Genomic DNA, 21,501 nt, shown 5'->3' on the forward strand with positions numbered 1-21,501 from the left:
ACACAGCGGCGCAAACCGGCGTTTCCCACAATGCATGTCACGACAAAATTCTGAAGATGCCCAAGTGACCTCCCAGCTCTGTTTGTAAACATATGGTTTGTTTATGGTGGATGGCACTTCGAAATTGTTCACTGTAATGCAAGAGATTCAGGTGAGTAATCACAGAAAGACTTACAGATTCATGATGCTTAGGATATGAATGAGGTTTGACAAATTTGATGAAAAATTGGTCACGAAAGTCTCCCGCACCTTCAAACTTGATAAATGTGCCCCTGACCATGCATTAAGGATAAATTATGACATTTCTCAATATCTAATCTGCCAGCGAACAATTTATAAATCAAGATTAAATGAGTAGAACCTGGGCTCTAATGATAACTACGTCTTATCTGGCAATGTCAGACTTGACAACTTTGTACAGATTAGTAGCCAAATTGTATTACTTGTAATTGCAAAGTAAAAACACTCAACTGAAGGTGAACAAACACTACATGGCTGGTTAATATTTTTATTCATCTCAGCCAAAAAAAAAAAAGTACAAAAATTAAATATGATTCACTGAAAAAAGTCCTCAGAGCAGCACCAGCTTCTCGTTGAGAGCAATCTGTGCTTGGGTGAGGTTGGCCAGGTAGGTCACCATCAGCAGGTCCTGGAAGAGGCAAATACAGCACAGCATCACTTATTTATACACCCCTGTTCAGTTATGTACAATGAGTCCAAGACTAAAACATTACAGGAACACTAAAACAAAAAAATATGTCATAAGACTGCACAAACCAGAGTCCCAGCAATACAAAGCAACGCAATTTAGCACTTTCTGTCCTCTGCAAGTGTGTCAAACATAAAATGCCTCTACAGATGTGACAAAAGAAAAAGCCAACATAAAGTGTTAATAAGCAGTTGGTACACCACATACCACCAGAACTGACTGATCCTAAGTCTGTCAGCACCCTCCTCCCAAATTATTTGAGTTTTTCCTTAACTTTGAGGAGTGCTGTTAACCAATGTACATGCATGATGGTCAAACATCAGTCGACCACAATTTTAACCGTGTTGCTTAGGCCTCACATAGGGCTGGGCAATAAAATGCTAAGGATATATATCGCAAAATAACTTTTCCTCAACAGAAATATGAGACATGCTAGATACAACTTTGATAGAATTCATTCGTCCACGTTTTGACAGACATAAGAACAGCCAATCATAATTAAACAGCGATGCACCGAACCAATCACATTAGAGCAGTGGTTCTTAACCTGGGTTCGATTGAACCCTAGGGGTTCGGTGAGTCAGTCTCAGGGGTTCGGTGGAGGTCAAGACACACACCCGACTCATTAGTCAGGTGTGTGTGTCGGGCTAGGTCTGTGTATATAAACAAACGGCTTCGGAGACTCTTTCTCTGATTGAAATCCAATATACACGGTGTATTGTTGTTGCTTATAGCACTACAACACAATCCGGAAGTGTTTATAATCTCTTCCACTCGTCTGACAATGAATTATTTGAGTATTTTCCACATCGATGTTATGACTTTTGCTACTTCCTGTTAACCACGGAGGCAGCCATGTGTAGCGTTTGTTTACATTTTTCGGTCACCGCACTGGTCAGTTACAATCATGTGACGCCCGACGCACCGTCACGGATGGAGAAATTGTATCACGCTAAAGCCGTCAGTCACACTGATTTGCAGTAAATATTCATTATTATTGTAGCCTGATGGAAATTAGATGATGGGTGTGTGTTAAAATGTTAAAAATGATAAATAGCATAAATACAATAAGTTCATTATTGGAACACATAAGGTTAAAAATTAAAACCATTTCAGTGTGCTAGTTTTAAAAAAGGTCATGTCTTTGTGAAAAGGTATGTAATTTGTTGTAAGTTCATGCACTGTATTGGTTTTGTTCTTTGAGCACAGTGATGTTAATGCACGGTTCATTTTGTGCACCAGTAAAACATGTGTCTTGAATTTGAAAAAAATAATATTTTATTTTTTAATAAAGAAGGGTTCGGTGAATGCGCATATGAAACTGGTGGGGTTCAGTACCTCCAACAAGGTTAAGAACCACTGCATTAGAGCCACGTCAAGTTAGACTGAAGCACACAGCACGGGCGTAAGAGCCGCCACAGCACACAAGCTAATGTTTGGGCTGCAGCGGGAGGTAATGAGTGTTCCCTCAGGAGAGAATCTAACTGAGAACACCAACGACCAAGTTACTGAAAAGTAGGGTGTAACAGTGCGCTCGTTTGTACCGAACTGTTTGAGTTCAGGGCCTTAAATACAATACAGAGGTGTACCCAATGAATACATGTAGCCTATGTGATGAATGCAAACACTCACCTTTCCACACAAACCATTTTGGAATGAAGATTTTATTTATTTGGAGATGACCAACAAATGTAATGGTCGGTTTTGTTTGTGTTCTCTTTTAAAACTTGAAAGCTTTTGCCTGCTGGTCAGACTTTTAGTTTAGTTTTAAATATATGGACCTGTTTTATTTAACTGAAACAGACGTATAATGTTCTTCAGCACATCTGTCATGTTCAACCTCTGACAGAAAATACATCAGATTTAAATCAAAAATAACCTTCTGATGTCTTCACATCTATCTTATGAGGCCCACCAAAGGGTCCAATGTGGCCCCGTGGGATGAATTTGGGAAATGCAAAAATGACACTGAAGACATTAACAATCAAGGGTGTTGAACTCATTTTAGTTCAGGTTACACATACAGACCAATGTGATCCCAAGTAAAATAATAACATAAAAACCTATAAATAATAATGACTCCAAGTTTTCTTCTTGGTGTAATGTGAAGAAAATAACATTACACCATGAAAGTATTTCCAGTTACAAACTATCCTTTAACAATAAAATATGAATAATCTGAACAAATATGAACAACCTGAAAATTAAGAGCAATTTTAACAATATTCTGCCTGTTATTAAATGTTTTGTGTATTTGTAGATCCACTGTGATCTGTATGTTACATTAGTAAAACGAGACGTAATATTGTAGAAATTGTTCTTATTTTAGCTCCCAAATTTTAAACAATATTATACCTGTTACCAAATGTTTGTGTAACATTGTGTGTAATGCACATGTACCAATGATAAGTTGAGGCACAATATTGTTAAAACTGCACTTATTTTTCTTATGAAATTTCAGTTTTTTCAGGTTATTCACATCTTTTTTGTGAAAGGGTAGTTTGTAAATGAAAATATTTTCATTATTGAATGTTTTTTATTGCATGAAAACAAAACAAAGAGAAAAACTAGGAGCTGAGATTATTTATAGATTATTATATTATTATTTTACTGGTCCGGCCCACTTGACATCATATAGGGCTGAATGTGGCGCCTGAACTAAAATGAGTTTGACATCCCTGCTTCAAATTGTCAGCAGTCTGTAGCTTTCTAGGTGAGATGTCAACACTTACGTTGATGTTGGAATTGAGCATGTTCTCGAAGTCCTCGGCTGAGATGGTGGGGACCTTATTGACCAAGTCCATCAGGAAGCGGCCCACACTGTTATCTGCTGTCACCTTACCAGACTGAGACAAAATGAAAAGAATGAGCTCGCCAGTCATTATTAATGTTAAACCTAATTACTTCATCAAGGTCATCCAGAGGCACAAATGACGGACGGAGTTAAACAGCAGGGATGTGATTAAGTTATGGGCATGACTGAACTGTTTGTACATTATGACCTTACACTTATTAAATCTGAGTGACAAAACTATTCCAGTACTCACCAGCACATCATCAATATAAGAAAGAACGGTTGTCAGCATGTCCTGTACCCTGGCTGCAGATCCGGCCACCTGGGACAGGTCAGAGGTCAACCCCTTGGTGCGACTGGGAGCTAAACGTGTCCGCTGGAGTAGGTCCACTGCAACACAGCGGGGTTAAATGATGATGCAGTGAATACTGACTCAAAGAGAAGATTCTTTCAATCACTATGACTGAATACCATCATTATTCCAAGTATGTTCAAATATTCAGACAGGATGATTTTCTTTCCATTTGAGATATACCGATATTACCACGTCAGGAGAGTTATTCTGAAAATGCATGTTAGTGTTTTTACTGCAGGTTTTTCACATAGCTTGCCATTTACGGGCTGCTGTGACTGAGACAATGATCCTCTGTGGAAGTAGAGCTGGGTGCTTAAAAGGAAAGCCCACAGAGGATATCAACAGGTTTTTGGATAGACACATTTACTGAAAAGTTGACCTTTTCAAGAAGGGTGTTCAAGGAATGCAAGGAGGCTGTGTTCACATAGTTGAATAAATGCCACCAGTGGAAACTGAAAGGAATTGTCTTTTTAATCCGAGTATCTACAAAGTAAAAGAAAGTAATTGTAGTTTGACCTTTTTTTAGATTAGTGTTAGAAAGTCACATTTCACATTACAGTTTTTGTTAGCTTTTATGCCCACCTGTAAACTGTATTTTCCTCTCCACATCATAACAAAGTATATGGCATTAATCATCATGTCCCTGTCAGTAGGCCTTTTGTTGGAAGCCACACCTTGAGCAACACAAAAGCTCAACGTGGCCCAGAATCCTGGTCACTTTGAGTACAACTGACCGATTCTGTCCTTTAAATATAATGTACTGACTCTTTCTAAATCCATTCCGTAAAGATGTGTGAGTTGGGTCACTTTGACGCCCTCCTACTGGGTAAAATGCACTTTGCATCGTTAGTAGCTTTCATTTCACTTTCACTAAACTCAGCCTAGTCCATACATTTCAGGTTACTCTATTGTTCCCTGTACACACATAATCCTGATCAGATAATTACTCTGGACAGAAAGATCATTTTCTCCCTTGTACAAATTAGTGGAATATAAATTTTCATTAGCCATGTAAACAGCCTACGTCTAATAAATTACTTTGTGTTTACATGGCACATAAAATGCATATAAACATTAGCTGCTGTCATATACAACATTAGCAGTTTGACAGCTATATTTTCCATGACCAGTTGGAGAAAGAACAGTTTCCTGATTCTAGATATTTAGAAATGAATCATGTTGTTTTCAAACAATCATCTTAATTTATTCTCTGTATTCTTACCGCCTATCCTCTCAGTGTCGTAGTAGATATACTTGACAGTCAACGGGGTGAACATCACACCAACTGTCTTTCCTGGCACACCCATCTGCGCACTGTGTGGGAGAGTTACACAAACACATTATTACACACAGTCTGTAGCCGCTCAGACAAAGATGACAGATAGACCGATGGATCAGCCAACCTGACGTAGGCGCGAATGTTCATCTTGCCGCTCTGCAGGGCAGTGTCCACAGTGAGGTGAATGGGGTTGGAGGCCTCACGGCTGTAGTACTCATGGATGAGCACTGAATGTTCTGTGATGTCGAAGCCAGTGGCGTACCTGTCAGGAGTAGGCGTCACATAAGTGAGAAAGGGCTAGATTTTGTCTTCAACATTATATTTTCTACAGTAAATATTATGTGTTGACTCACCATCCAATGATGACCTCAGTAGGCGACACCCTCTTATGGAGCTCATACATGTTCTTGGCAAACTCCATGTCCACAGCAACCTGAGCACAAAGGCCAAATTTATTATACTTAAGTAGACTACAGAACAAGAAAAAAAATGGTTCAGCTGTGAGGAATGTGCTTCTCAATGAGACTGGTGATACATAATGCAATTATATATATTGCATATATTGCAACATTCTTCTTCTCTTCCTGTCCCCCTCCCACAACCAAATCCACTGAAAAAGTTCCACTACATGACCACGTGTACTGTGTTTATAATGTCTTATGTATGTGCTTGCATTATCTCCACTGTAATTCTTTTGAAGGATTTGTGTTGGGCGCATGCGCACGCAACGACCGGCAGTGAGCGAGAGCTTGCTGCGCAACAAATCTACCCAAGGGTACAAATAAAGTCACCTTGAACCTTGCAGTGTTTCCTGTATAATTGATCTCTTGGTGTGGCGGTGTGTAATCCGGGGAGGTCAGCCATCCTACTTATAATACTATGGGGGGTGCGGGCCATGTGTAGCATACCTCACAATGGGTATACGCGGCATGGACCGCAGAAGTGAAAGTCAAACTTAATGCTCTTTTACCTTTTCCTTACCTCCTGAATCTTCACAAACTTTCATTTCATTCATTTGCAAACTCTCAAAAGCAGAAATGCTGTATTGTGTGATGATCGAAAACATCTAACAATGAGTGGTTATAATGTATTCGGACCGATCACAGAGTTTCTTACTCAGAGCAATCTAGTTGGGAGAAAGATGACAGCTGCTAGCAAATTTGACGTTGTGCGCTCATGTTTATTTAGTTGTGGTGCATCAATATCCACTTTAAAAAGGTAGAACACCGCATATTTTGATACTTTTAAACCTCATTGATGTAATCTCCTTGCAAATTTGTAGTCACCAAGACCCCCCACAACCAACTAACACAAAAAATGCGGTCGGCCCCCTAACTAACCACTGCGCAATCCATTCACACCAATTGGCTGCATAGCTTTTATTGAGTAAGGCCATTCTTCTCCCACAGTTCAGACTGTCATACAAGCTTTGGGAGAGTTAACTTGTGAATTGATGCAGTAAGCACACTCTGATCACAAGGTAAACTGATGCACCTGTAAAGACTACAGCTGACATTCACACAGGTAAATACAGTTCGAATTTAAACTTTTCACTTCATGCTCGAATGAATATTTGAAGTTCAAACAAAAGATGACAGCCCTAATAAGTACTGTTGTGAAATTAATTTGCACAAAATAATTGTAGTTATCGTGAAACCGCGATTATTTCTCTGCCAATAATTGTAGCACCAAAATCTGTAATCGTTACACCTCTATTTTGAGGTGTATGCTAGTTGAGTCAACAGGGATGAAGCCCATCAGTCCTGGTTATAACAATTCTGGCAAATTCATAAAAAATTGCTAATCAAATACTTACTGTCCAGCTGTGTATGAAACCTTGTTAATTTCTCAAAAAGTCCAATAGTAGATATTCTATGTTCTACCTACAGGTATGTCTAGACCTGAATAATTGTATTAACACACCAAAGTCCTACAGTAACATCAGTGGGCTGGGCAGTTAAGGCAGCAAAAAATTGCCATTACTGTCAGGTGAGTTCATTTCAATTCTGGTCCATGCAAGAAAAGCCTTAACCAATATAAAATTGTAAGAATGTTCTCAATATCACATGCACTTAGTTTTAGGTGAGACTTTCTTTAGTAGCAAAAACGCAGAAACCCTTACGAACTCTTTCAGAGACTCATGTGATTCACGCTGTCTTACAATTTCTTTGTCATGCAAATTATCCTGAACTACTCTTGACTCACACCCACACCTGACCATTCAGCTCCTTCTCACCTCCTCTCAATCAACTTTTCAAATTCATGCCATGGGTGGAGCAGACTACTACAATGCAAACGGAAGGCAGGCTGATTTTAAACAAAGAGAATAAAACCCCTGTTAACTGAATTCAATCATGCTGATCACACCAACAGGTTACATAACACAGTTCCCTTTCTCGTCCAAAAACAGAATCATAGAGATCTGAAATAAGTACAACATATTTGTGTTTTCCCATGTACTCATAAATATTTCCAACATTATATTTTAGTATTTTGTGTCATTACATAAACAGAAAAAAATATATTGAAGTGCAGTCTGTCTTGGCAAGTATATAGTTCAAAATGGAAGAAGAAAAACACCTATTTTCATTAACTCATTTTATATTATGTACAGAAAATACAGTCCATGGCTAGATGTATTGGTGCTGACTATATAAAATGACTTGGATCGAAACATGACATTTTGGTTATAATTATACAACCCCAGCCGAGATTAAGATTAAATGATATTTGTTTTTCTAGGTCAGGTGTCACCAACCCTGGTCCTCGAGTGCTCTAGGTGGACATGTCCTATCGCTCAGTGATGAGTAGTGAACTATTAAGTATTTTCTCTCTTCAATGACTTCTTACTAATGTAAAATACTTTAAATACACACCTCATCTTCAGATTCATTGTGGGGCACAGAGAAGCAGTTGGTCACTTCAATTGAGTGCTTGTCAATGGTACCTGAGAAAGCGAGAAGTTAAAAACTTTGCATTACTATTCATCTTATTTGGCCGTCTTAGCATTGTTGGCTAGCCTAATATGATGATGCGCAGGAAGCTTAAAGCATGAACGAATCGTCAAAACAGCTGGAAAATACTACTATAAGCTCCAATAGCAACAATCAGTCCTGGTTTCAACATGTCAGAGGATATCACAAAATTGTTCAGGTGGAGACAGTAAATCATAAACAATGGAATTACTAAATTTTGGGATGATTAGGAGGGTAAACCAGCTGTTTTAAGCGATGGTGCTAGCAGCGGCTAGCTGTGAGTTAGCCAGATGTAGCTAGTTAGTCCTTAAGCTAAAGCAAGCCATAACGCATTAGCGCTTACCAAAACTGCTGCTAACTGCTAGCGACCGACCACATGCATTAACAGGAGGCCAAACCCCGGATAAATTCACCAATAAGAGGCTCAGCTTACCCAGTAGAGTCCCAATCACTCTACTCGCTCCTTCATTTCTTCTTTCGTATGAGTCGCTAATAGAAGCGAGAACGACGGGGTGAATTTTCACCACTGGCCCGAACACCGACATGTTGGTAAACTACAGACTAGAACCGAAAGGACCGGCTGCGGCCTGGGGCGGAGAAGGCGGGGCGGAGGGGAGCGCGTACAGTGACGTAATCGGAGTTTATTAGCCAATCGTGAGGTGGGCACCCAGGCCTGGGGGCTGCACCACAGACGGAGCACCGGCTTCAGCCAGTGGGCACTCTGCCCCCTAGAGGCGGGAGGGCGAACTGCGGATAGGTGAAGAAAGTAGAATCCTTCTACTGGTAGAGATGACAGTGTACCGTGACCATGTCTTACAACATCAACAAAAGTAAATGGAAAGGGCCTCTTAATTATAAATCGTGCTTGAAATAGCTCAGCACAGCCTGATCATTTAAAGGTCCATACCCTTACCATGTCAGCCAAAACATCTTTTTGCAGTGTCAGACATTTTAAATACATTACAGGCCTACACCATGAAATAACGGTGATTACACGGTGGTTGCATCACAATAGGCCTTCCCCTTTCCCATTTCCTCCTCTGCGACTCTCTGTGCAGCTGCTGAGGGTCTGACAGACTGTCCCTTCTGTTGTGGAAATGCAAAGCGTCTGAGGCAGGAGGCAGGGTGAAGGGGCTGGGCTGATGACAGCATCCTCTGCCGCTCAGTGGCTCCACACCTGACTGACTCCATCAGATGCTCAGATGATGGAGCTCTCCGCGCGGCCGGCTCATCTGCTGCCACCATTTCGCACGTCCACTTCCCGACACATGTTCTCCAGATGTCTTCATCTGATCTGAGCATTTGTTGCCGCGGATTTCGTTCAAGCCGCTGCGGTCACTCTTGGGCTTGCGCAGGTTCTTTATATGGATTGTGAATGCTGAGTGGTCGGATCGAGGTGGTCTTTGTTTTCCTGGAAAAGCGAACAGGAGTGGACTGATGCTGCGTCGCTGGTAAACACCAGAAATGGGTGTTATCCAACCAGGACTGTCAACGCCGGTTCGCTCTTGGACCACATTTGCTTTTTTCTCCTGATAAAACATCTGCTGAATCCGGCTCTTATACCTCTACAAGTTGCTACACTGTGCAGGTGAGATTTGTTCATTCTTTGCAGTGTGCCAGTGGTTCCCAGGCTTAGCCTGTTGGTTCTGTAGCCTATTGGCTGCCTTACAGATTACCCTGTATTAGAGGATATCTCTGATCCATCCATCTATCAAGCGTAGTGCGTCATCTAGATTGTCACCATCAGTCTCCTTTTGCGTCCATCCACCAATTGTCTATATAGGCGCACATATCTAGATTGTAGACCACCAGGACTCCATTTTCCTGTGCAAATAATTCAGTACACACACCGTATCTCATTGTTCAGATACATATTTAACTGGGTTTCCAAGATCTAAATGGGCTTTAAATGTGAGACTCTCAGTAGGCCTGTAATGTAAATTCACCTCATTGATATAACCACAGTCAAAGTGCACTTACACAACACAAACACATACATGCACGGACCACCACACACTTAGCCCAAGGCACATTATGAAACATGCAAAGCAGTGAAAGTGGCTCTAATGTGCTATGTGTTCCCAGATCTTTATAAGAAAAGACATGGCATGTGCTGTAAATGCAAAAGTTACAGACAGATGTGTGATATTAATTCAAAAGTTTGTCATTTTCCTCCTTACTTATTGTTAAAACTAATGAAATTGAACACAAAAAAAAACAAAACAGTAATGATGAGAAAATGGTAGGGACAACATAAGAATAAAATCTTACTGGGCAAGAAGAGAGAACAGGTAGATGGAAAGCTCCTAAACTGAGTTCAATTTCATGTTAAAAGTGATTTATCATAGAAATAATGTTACATAACAAGAGCCAATCAATTCACTGCTTTCTTTTAATGATTGTGTTTTTCTACTTCCCAGGCTTCAGTCAAGCAAACAAATGGTACAATCAATAGGCAGTGGCCAGCATCTGCCATAGGGAGGACATCAATAACACACTCATACACCTGACCCCCTCATCCACACGCCCTGGACATGGCTCTGGAGAACTCAGTCTTCCCTTCCCGTCCAGACTCGCTCTCGCTCCCTGTGGAGGAGAAAGGGGAACGGGAGGAGGTGGAGGTGGCCACAGAAGCTACAGCATCCACAGGGGTTTACAACCTATCAGATGAGCTGGGCCACGTCGTCACCACGGAGACCACACCGTCCCCTCCGACCTCGGCCAAGGTGAACAGGTCTTTCCAAGCCAAACTGGCTGAACGAGAAGCCAAAGCCAATCAGGCCCGGAAGAAAGCCCAGGGGACGGAGAAGGAGAGGGGCCGATTCGGCTGGGGTGAGTGTCTCTCAGTTCTACTTTCTTGTCCTTGATGGGCTGTCTGTAGAGCGTTACCATAGAAATCCTATTCAATTATGCAATAAATATTTGGAAAATGTTATGAATGCTGTTATTCATGTCTGAGTAACATTGAATGAAAGCTGCAACTGCATCAGTATTGACTCCTTCAGACTCTATGGAACTACAGAGATTGGGAGCTATTGACAGACTGTGGAGCAATATTTTCTCAGTCCCTCCTCCACACGCATACATACTGTACAGTATATTGACTGTACTTGTGCCCCTCCCGCTCCTCCACATCTTTCTTGCAATAGTTGTGAATCTCGTCTAATTTGCACCATGCTGCAGTGCCTCACCCCTCAGCGATTTTAACATCTTTGACATCTTTTTCCTCGAGGCCTCACCCCTAAACTTCACTCTTTGTTTGCCTCAGTTTCCCTTCTCAGTGCTGTGTATTTTTCTATGATGAAAAATCAACCCTAAAACTCAAAAATACTGTTGAGTTAAGCTGCAGTGTGCTTAACCTCAGGGGGATCTAATAGCAGAAACAGAAGATGTTATTGATAATTATGTTTCCATGAGGGCTGTAACTAACTGAAAATATTAATAACATATTTTTCAACCTAAGAAGGACCATTTCTATCTACAGTGGGAGCAGGGTGCCTCTGTGGACTTTCATCTATTTATACCTATTTATTTACTTATTTACTACGAATGAATAATGGATCCACTGTATGCGCTTTGAGAATGCATTCATAGAAAAGCGCTATATAAATCTAACCCATTATTATTATTATTGTTATTATTATTATTGTTATTATTATTTAATTTATTTATTTAGTGGCCAGATAAGGAGAGGTGACAGGTATTTGACTGATTGTAATCTGCAGTATCACCGTTAAATACCATTAAATATTACTAAAGGAACCTTTTAAGAACCACAGAGTTGCACTGTTTTTGTGACTTTTTAGTCCGATTTCCTCTAAACGCAAACAACGTGGTAGTGCTAAGCAGAAAAACTGCATTTTATTGCGCCCTTTCATATTGTTATAATTAATATGAACAAGTGCAATGAATACTATGTAAGACTCCCTGAACTGTGATGAATATGAAAATGTGTTTTATTTACATGCGTTATGCATTCCTTTATTTGTCCAGTATTTCACCATGAGCAAATCTGGCCCTAAAAGTTGCCACTGTCATCTGTTATGAATCTTTCAGTGTTTTATCTCAGTATTAACAGTAACAGCCGGACACTATATAGCTAAAAGAGACAGACCATGTGACTAATCCATGCTCCATCAATAACAGAAACAAGATAATTCATATCTTTAGATGAAACAGATTTGCCTCTATGTCTACTCTTCCATAATGTCCCACTACTGAACAATGTTAGCACACATTACAAATGTTCTTCATATACTACAGGCCTTACCATGAACATTTGATAAACGTTTCCAATTGTTAAAACATAATAACTGGATGTAAAGTTTTGGTTTCAGCCTCTCAAAGAACGTTTTCCCAACCAGTAACGATTAACTTGAACCACATTATCAACATACGAGAAATGAATATATCCTTTGAAGCTTTTCCTGTAACTCCATAGGTTCACTAAGGTCCTCAACATCATTACTGCTCTGAATTTAAGATAGAAACCGAGTATTTTCTTTGCTGCATATGTTATAATCTCTGTTCTAGCTGAGTGTAGCCACAGTAAAAGCCTTCTCAACAAAGAAAAGAATCAACAATTGCCTTCAGGGTTGTGCAGTGACTAAAGTCCAACATTGTAGCTTTTCTTCTTCAAGTGTTTGATGATATTGTCCTGTCATTTCTCATATGTACTCCTTTCCTCCCCTGCCTCTTTTCATTTCTCTTACTCCTTTTTCACCAGCCTGACTTTCCTCTGAGCCATGCTGCATCTTTCTAAGCAGTTTGGTCCCCTGACATCCTCCAGTGTTTATCTTCCAATCTTTCTCACAGCTCCATTCATCTTTCATCCTTAGCTTCACTAAGACGTAACTTCAAACAGCACAGCTTTTCAACCATTTACAAAAGTAGGCATATCTTTTTGAAGTTTTTTAAGAGGGTGTGAAAGAGTTTAATGTGAATCTCACACACCACAATGTAATCTGCTTCACTTTTCCAGATCAGCAAGGGTCTGACTCATCACCTCCCTCCATCCAGCCTAATGTTAAATATTTCTGTCTCTTTACCAGCCCGAGCTCGACGTAAGAGGCAGCGCTATGTGGAGAAGAATGGCCGCTGCAACGTGCAGCATGGCAACATGCGGGAGACTTACCGCTACCTGACGGACATCTTTACCACACTGGTGGACCTCAACTGGCGCTGCTCGCTCTTTGTCTTTGTCATGGCCTACGCAGTCACATGGCTCTTCTTTGGGGCCATCTGGTACCTCATAGCCTACTGCAGGTAAGACTTTAGAGCAGGGGTGTCAAATATACGGTCCGTGGGCCAAAACCAGTGCACCAAAGGGTCCACTCTGACTCATTGGATGAATTTGTGAAATGCAAAAATTACACTTAAGATATTAATGATCAAAGGTGTCAAAATGCATTTTAGTTCAGGTTTCACATACAGACCAATTTAATCTCAGGTGGGTCAGACCGGTGAAATATTATCATAATAATAACATATAATGACGACTCCAATTTTTTTTTCTTTTTGTTTTATTATAAAAGGAAAATTACATGAAAATGTTTATACTGATAAACTATCTGTTCACAAAAAAAGGGAAGGACACGAACAACCTGTAATGTCTTCAGAGAAATAAGTGCAATTATAGCTACATTATGCCTGTCAGTAAATGTTTGGTATATTTGTAGATCCACTGTGCTCTTTACGTTGTAATGCACATGTATAAATGATAAACTGAGGCTAGGTTATCAGATTACACATTAGATTACAGATTACAGATTTCTTTATTGTCATTTGACAGCACAGTGTACATACAGCGCAGAGTACATCAAACGAGATTGCGTTTGATGATCTGGGACATCGGGCCACTGCTCCTAACTGGTGCGCCACCACTGAACCCTTTTCTTCTAAATTTGCAGTGAAGAACACAAGATCATGCAAAGCACAAATATAAGACATCATACAGTTTTCACACAGTACATGCGGACACATGTTGGAAATTATTTCATGGATTTGAAAGGAATACGGGGGATAGGGTGAAAAAAAGGAAAAGGTAGACAGCAGATGAGATTTGGGGTTTGGAGCAAGGATCAAGGAGTTAAAATTGCACTTATTTTTCTTAATACATTTCAGGTTGTTCATGTTTATCTTATTTTTTTAAAGGATAGTTTGTAGAAGTAGACATTGTCATTATGTAATTTTACTTTTCACTCTAAAACAAAGAGAAAAGTTTAGAGTTGACATTATTTATGGGATATTATGTTATTATTTTACTGACCCACTTGAAATCATATTAGGCTGAATGTGGCCCCTGAGCTAAAATGTGTTCGACACCCCTGCTGTAGAGCAAGGGGTGTATTAATTCACTTGTATTGCTTTCACCTTGAGCAGATGCTAGTCTGCTGAATGTCATGTTGATTTACTAGACAGAGCTCAATTCCTGTCAAAACTTAATGAACAACAAAACAGATTTCACAAATATTATAGAGCTTGGTTTGCAAATACAAAACATGATTAATGGTACAGTATTATAGATTTGTGTGTGCTTGTGGGTTTACGTGGAGCATGGGTTTACATCAGCTGTTATTTGTTGATGTTAGCTGATTCCAGATAACAGTAGCCAACACTGAACAATGTAGCTGCTGTAGAGGAGCAGAAGAGACACCCTAAAGAAATCTGAAGCAAGGATAATAATGTTAATAATGGCAATTCAAGCCCTCTATAAAAATCACTCTAAATCTGTTATCTTGGGCGTAGGTGAATGACAAAGTGGTTAGCCCACATCTACATCTATTATAACACAGACTACAACACAAATTTCATGTAAGTGCATGAACTTGTCCATATCTTACAAAGTGAACCATTATAAAGGAATGTATTTTGCTTTGTAAATACAAAACTGACATCATATTTATAATAAACGGTGAACCAGAGCTTACAAGTCAGAAATGTATAATTAAAGAAAAACTTTTGTCATAATCTGCCTTTGTATTGATTATTTTTGCTCAAATGTGAGTATTTTACTTTTTACAACAGCAGGAAGTTCCTCAGAGTTAATTTAACTGTTAGTGTTTTGCTGAATACTATCAGCTATGCCAAATAATCCAAATCTGTTCTAACTTTATTTTCAGACGTAAGGATCCAATCCTGCTCTCCACATTATATTTTTGGGCTGTTGTAACGTATTACTGGTCATTACCAAATTGGATATGTCTTTTCAACTGATTTTCTTTAGATTTTGATTTAGATCTACAGGCATAAAATTCATATTGTTGAGCTAAAATAAAATAGGAGTAGCATCATTTGATCCTGGAAATATTATGTTGTATCTGTTTCTGAGTGTGATTTATTAGATATTTGTTGTGTATTTGTACTTGCAAAACATCATGTATTATGTTGATTTGATCTTTTGTCTTTGTAAACTAAACTCTGGGCAGGGTATGTGTTTGTTCGGTTTTGGCTGAATGTGAGCTCCATATCCGACTGCTTATACTACATTTTTGTGCTGGAACTATTCCATTTTATGACACTATCATGATGAGTTTGATAATTCTGAGATGGACAATAATGCTGCAAGAAAGTGATCAGCATTGTGGTACATTTCTGCTACGAAAGCTTAAAATTGTCATTTTTCTGCCAAAAAAAGTCGATGATAAAGCAGCTTTAATATTACACTGTATTTCATCATGTTACCGCGTCACTAGATTTGTCTGCTGGATCCACATTCATCTCATAAAATTGTGACCTTTTTAGATCGATTACATGCCATCCTAAGTTATGCCAGAAAGCTGTCGGTGTTGCTGGAATTCCTTGGTCACCAGCACAGGCCAATATAAGTCATAGATTATATAAATTACCGAACACCACTTACATTAATTAGCTCTTTGTCTCAGGCTGGAGCTGTGTTATTTAGGGACATTAGCCTGTATAGAGGGAGGTTACAGAGAAAATTTACACACTGTTAGCACAAGCCAAAAGTGTGGTACCAGTATAAAGTTACTATTAAGATACTATGTGTGAGAATACAGGATGAAAAAGGTTAATTTTTGCTGGATCAAGAAAAAAAATGACAGCACGAATGATAGATTAATCATATATTGTATATAAATATGAGGAATGGGATTAGTTACTCATTACAGGAAAGAGATTAAATGGGATAGTTGAAGAGTCGTCATCTATATATTTCACCACCTCTGTTCTAAATATACAAATCTTCTCACTTTGTCTATTTTTTCCTCTTAACACCCACTTTGTCACCTCCCCCTTCCCTTTCTCACACATCCTCCGTATTGCTTCCCAAGAGGTGATCTGGACCATCTGGAGGATGAGAAATGGACACCATGCGTCAACAATGTCAACGGCTTCATCTCGGCTTTCCTCTTTTCCATCGAGACAGAGACCACCATTGGCTACGGCCACCGTGTTATCACAGACCAGTGTCCAGTGGGGACCATGCTGCTGCTGCTGCAGGCTATTCTGGGCTCTATGGTCAACGCCTTCATGGTAAGGACCAGGGCTGGTGAAACACTGAGAGGTGGGACATGATGTGCAAAATCAACGGTAATCAGTCGTACACAACAACATCTGAAATGATAATGAGCTCATAACACTAATCATAGACTAATAAAAATATCTGTTGGATTAGTGTTACGCCCCGGTCTAGGGGTTTACCAGAGCGAACATAATGTGCTCACACTTTGTCCCCTCCCAGCTCCCAAGCACACACGTCAGTCAAAAAAATTAAAGTTTACAATATTTATTTATTTTTTAACAACTAAAGGAGAGTTAGGGGAAGGTGCGGCTAAAACAACAAACAAAATATCTTCTTCCAAAGTTCAAACTAAATTGCCTAATCCAAAATAAATGCAAGAAATAAAATACAGAAAACTAACCTAAACTCCCTAATAAAAACAGGAGAAAATGTGAAAATAAAAGAGCCGTCCTCCCCTACCAGGAAAAGGATGGAATTTACAAAATATCTATTTACAACCATATACAATCGAATTATCACACAAACACACGAAGACTGACAGTCACACACGTAGGAACACGGCTGGAAGCTGGCAGGAGGCAAGAGAGAGAACGAACGGCTGGATCCAGGGCCATTTAAAGCGGCCGGGCAATCACGCTCCACCAATCAGCTTCCTGCAAAACAGACACAAGACAAACACAGCACACCTACAAGACGGGGGAGAACACTCACTAGACAGAAAACATATACATATAAACACAAATAGACAAATTAGGCCCTAGGGTCATAACAGTAGTCCCTGCACTCCTGTTTTGAAGCCTGGAATTTTGCCTTTGGCCATCGCTGCCTTGGAGTTTTTGACATATAAATGTCCATATTTGAGCACGCTAGTGGAGCTTTAGTAGTGTGAGGGGTAAAACTGAGCAAACAAGTGCTAGCTTACTAATTATACAATTAACACTGTTATATTGAACACAAGCAAAAATTCTGCTCCTTCCTAAATGTTAACATATACAGTTATGGGTAATATGAGTGAATTTTGCATAATGTCCTTTAGCATTTGTATAATAAAGTTATTTGAGGTTCTTAGTGTAACCTATTAATCATAACTACAGTCTATCTAGAGTTTCTGAAAGTCAGACTCAACCAGCGAGACAGCTGTCCTACTGATCTGTCAAAGCCCAAGATGACATTAAGACGGATCAAATAACTTATAAACAAATAAACAAGTGGTGCCAGGCACGTATTTTATCTTATTTTGGCATCGATCCAGCTGATGTCATCATGTCTATGCATGAGCTGATGTCAGCATGTCAATTGCCTCTATATATGTGGCAAGTTTGAAGTAAATTGAAACAAAATGAATGTTTTTATAGACATTTGAAATTTTGCCCATTATGAGTAAATGGAAAAAAAAGAAAGACTTTTAAAAATTCATAAAAAATGTGAACTTTGACCTACTTTTCCCAAAATGTAATGACATCTATTCTGGGACACTGGCAATCTATAAACCCAATTTGGTATGAATTCAACCAATAGTTAACAAAGACACAAAGAAACTTCAGAAATTTCAGTGTAAGTCTATGGGAGCCAGGCTTTCTTGGAGGAGTATCTAGTGGCCATCAGTGGTATTACACTTTAAGATACTCCCACTTTGGCTTAATTTTGAAAACTGTCCCAGCTCCTCGATGAAAATGATGAGAGGGCTAGCTAATTTCTAATAATCCAAAACCAATTTCATGCTAACATTAGCTAGTGTAGCTGAGTGATGCTAACACACCAGGAAGCCTATTATTATTAAGCATTGGTACTTGTTGACAGTTTTGCTAGTGCAACTCCTTAATCACAACTGTAGAGCTGTGTGTCAGGAAAAGCAAAATAATATATTATTTACAGAAACATCCAAAGTTCAATGTCAGTCAAGTCCGACAATGGACATCCACAGCCGCCACCTGTCAATCAAAGCAGCTACGCACTGAATTATGCATAACTTTACCCCTTAATACATTTTAAACTGGCCAGTTATATAAAAATTCATCTCATAAACTTTTTGTACCAGGCTGTAAATGCAGTTATCTCTCCTGTGAAGTTACATGTGGTCAGAGTTGAGGAATTGCAGGTTTTGACACTTGCCTTATTTTTGCAGCTATGGATGCTGCATGAATGGTGCATGAGGTTGAATTTAAATGAATGAAACATCCGTTGAAATGTATGCAATGATTATTCTCAGCAGTTCCATAAATATAAAAACCTTGGAACAGATGTACAAAGAATGAGCCGTGGCCTGAGTAACAAGTAGGTCAGGCTAAAGAAATGCACACAAAACTGACGGACTGAAAAACGTTCACATCTTCTAATCCATTTTAGCAGACCTCACCTGTCTGACAGGCTGCTAAATAGGTTAAAAACAGAAAAGAGTATGCAAATAATGTTTGACCCACCAAGTATCTGTCAGTTTGTCTGAATCCAGCAAAAAATGAATATACACATTTTTCTTGAGCCTCAGAGGAGGAAATAATTATTATCTCTAAGCAATGACACTAGTTCAGTGCTGGTATTATGCTTCCTGCAGAACATTTCCTCTTTAAAGTGCTGATGGAGCTCAAATTTTTCCACAAGAAGTAGTCTTTTGATGACAATGAAAGAACAGAGCAACAGCCAAGCAAGAATTATGCATGTTTACAAGCTGGAAATGTGCCATATTAACAAAAGACAGAAATGTGGGTTGTTTTACAATGCATATTAAAAATATGATCGAGTCTGAGGTTAATACCAGTGTCACTGCGATTTTAATGTTGAAATAGTAAGCTCTATTGAAAAAGTAAACAAGCCTCATCTATTTTTTATTCACTCACAATGAACATGTCCCAGCTCTGCTATGCACGAGGATCACTGAGTTGTTGCTGATGTTAATTATGACTACTGAACAACAAGAGATGCCAGTCATTTTTCAATTATACTGCTGCTATTGAAAATATTGAAGCCTTTTTCACCTGTTTTAATTTGGAGCAGCTTTATCTCATGTCGTTTGCGCTCCCTCCTGTCTGTGTTTCTGTCCGTCTGTCCAGGTGGGCTGCATGTTTGTGAAGATCTCGCAGCCCAACAAAAGAGCTGAGACGCTGGTGTTCTCCAAAACCGCCGTGATCTCCCTGAGAGATGACAAGCTCTGCCTAATGTTCAGGGTCGGTGACCTGCGCAGCTCCCACATAGTGGGGGCCAACATGAGGGCCAAGCTCATCAAGTCCAAACAGACTCAGGAGGGTAAGAGTCATTCATAGCACTGAATCTCATCTGCAGCTAAAACTCTACAGCACAGGTGTCAAACTCCGGTCCTCGAGGGCCGGTATTCTGCATGTTTTAGATGTTTCCCTCTTCCAGCACACCTGACGGTCATTATCAGGCTTCTGCAGAGTTGGATGATAGGCTTATCATTTGAATCAGGCGTGTTGGAAGAGGGAAACATCTAAAACATGCAGGATCTGAGTTTGACACCCCTGCTCTACAGTAATTGCAACCACCGCACTTGGTACTTCTCTTGCTTATATAATCGAAGTGAGACAAAATATCACTATGGGAATATATCACATCCTATAATATGAATGCCTTTGTTTTTGGAGTTGCATGTTCTACCTGTGTCCACATTGTTCTCACCAGCTTCCTTCCACCGTTCAAACACATGTACGTTAATAGGTTAACTCAGTGTTTTTCAACCTTGGGGTCGGGACCCCACATGGAGTCACCTGGAATGCAAATGGGGTCACCTGAAATTCCTACTAATTGATTAAAAATAATAAAAAAAAAACCTTAATATTAAAAAATATATGGTGAGTTGAGAAAGACAATCACATACATAAAAGACGTGACAGACTGTGAAGCTGAAACTGAAGCACTGTGGTTCTGTTTATCTGTCAAATGTTCATTGTGGTCGGTTTCAGATGCTGCAGCTCTTTCATAATTCATAGTTTCAGTTCTTGTTTGTTCAGTATTAATTGTCCTCCTTGTAAATCCAAGCTGGACTGACTGTACATATCCTGACCAAGGAAAATCAAATTCTCACTTTGTGCAGTAATCTACACGTGGCTTTACTGCCTCCGTCCATAATAATATACATTATATAAACTAAATATTGTCTAAAATTAACGTTTATTTGCAGCATAGTATAGCAAATATTACAAATAAAAACAAATTGATTTTAGGAAAAAAACAAAAAAGTCTGTTTTGAATGTCTTGGGTCGCCAGAAATTTGCGATGTTAAAATGGGGTCATGAGCCAAAAAAGGTTGGGAACCACTGGATTAACTGGTCAATCTAAATCAACCATAGGTGTGAATGGGAGAGTGACTGGTTGTGCATCTTTGTATGTGTCCAGGGTATTCCCCATCTTTGCCTGATGTAAGCTGGGATAGATTCCTACCCCCATGACCCTCCAGAGCAGGGCTGTCAAACTCATTTTAGTTCATGATCTCAAGTGGGCCAGACCAGTAAAATAATAACTGTGAAGAAAAGTAAAATGACACAATGAAAATGTTTACATCTAAAAATGTGAATAACATGAACAAAATGAAATGTCTTCAAGGCAAGGCAAGTTTATTTGTATAGCACATTTCAGCAACAAGGCAATTCAAGGTGCTTCACACAGGACATTGAAATAAAAGAAACAAAAAGAAACACATTTAAAACATTATAAAAGAAACATGTAAAAGGTGATTAAAAACAGCAAGTAATAAAACAACACATAAAAAAAAAAAAAAAAAGAATAAAATAAAAATACAAACACACCCATATTAAAGTAAGAGTTGCAGTGCAGAGTTTCAAAGAGAATATAAAGTTTAAAAAGTCAAAAGCCTTTTAGTCAAAGGCAGCAGTGAACAGGTGAGTCTTTAACCTGGACTTAAAAGAACTCAGACTCGCAGCAGACCTGATATTTTC

At 39.3% G+C, this 21,501-nt stretch overlaps 2 protein-coding genes across 2 annotated transcripts in view; one reads left to right on the top strand and one right to left on the bottom strand.

The window, feature by feature from the left end:
• Positions 1-494: 494 nt before the first annotated feature.
• On the bottom strand, positions 495-8,715 carry LOC115436710 (eukaryotic translation initiation factor 3 subunit F-like). Its single transcript, XM_030159625.1, has 8 exons — positions 8,546-8,715; positions 8,014-8,084; positions 5,491-5,570; positions 5,262-5,399; positions 5,081-5,172; positions 3,757-3,893; positions 3,442-3,555; positions 495-649 (listed from the first exon to the last, which is right to left on the bottom strand). Exons 1-8 carry the CDS (start codon positions 8,655-8,657, stop codon positions 572-574), a joined length of 822 nt encoding a protein of 273 aa, XP_030015485.1. The 5' UTR covers positions 8,658-8,715; the 3' UTR covers positions 495-571.
• A 360-nt stretch (positions 8,716-9,075) lies between these two features.
• kcnj9 (potassium inwardly rectifying channel subfamily J member 9) overlaps positions 9,076-21,501 on the top strand; it is a 30,094-nt gene continuing 17,668 nt past the window's right edge. The window contains exons 1-5 of the mRNA XM_030159623.1: positions 9,076-9,700; positions 10,533-10,944; positions 13,164-13,377; positions 16,404-16,605; positions 19,642-19,834. Coding sequence (XP_030015483.1) covers positions 10,647-10,944; positions 13,164-13,377; positions 16,404-16,605; positions 19,642-19,834 — 907 coding nt within the window. The 5' untranslated portion in view covers positions 9,076-9,700; positions 10,533-10,646. The remainder of the gene's footprint in view (positions 9,701-10,532; positions 10,945-13,163; positions 13,378-16,403; positions 16,606-19,641; positions 19,835-21,501) is intronic.

The sequence above is a fragment of the Sphaeramia orbicularis genome, chromosome 17, assembly GCF_902148855.1.
Source record: "Sphaeramia orbicularis chromosome 17, fSphaOr1.1, whole genome shotgun sequence".
NCBI classification, from domain to species: domain Eukaryota; kingdom Metazoa; phylum Chordata; class Actinopteri; order Kurtiformes; family Apogonidae; genus Sphaeramia; species Sphaeramia orbicularis.

Coding starts and splice junctions, on each gene's coding strand:
- LOC115436710 (XM_030159625.1), bottom strand. CDS start 8,657: ATGTCGGTGTTCGGGCCAGTGGTGAAAATTCACCCCGTCGTTCTCGCT. Junction 3,894..5,080: donor CGACACTGAGAGGATAGGCG/GTAAGAATACAG, acceptor GCTGTGTTGCAG/TGGACCTACTCCAGCGGACA. Junction 650..3,441: donor TGCTCAATTCCAACATCAAC/GTAAGTGTTGAC, acceptor TGCCTCTTCCAG/GACCTGCTGATGGTGACCTA.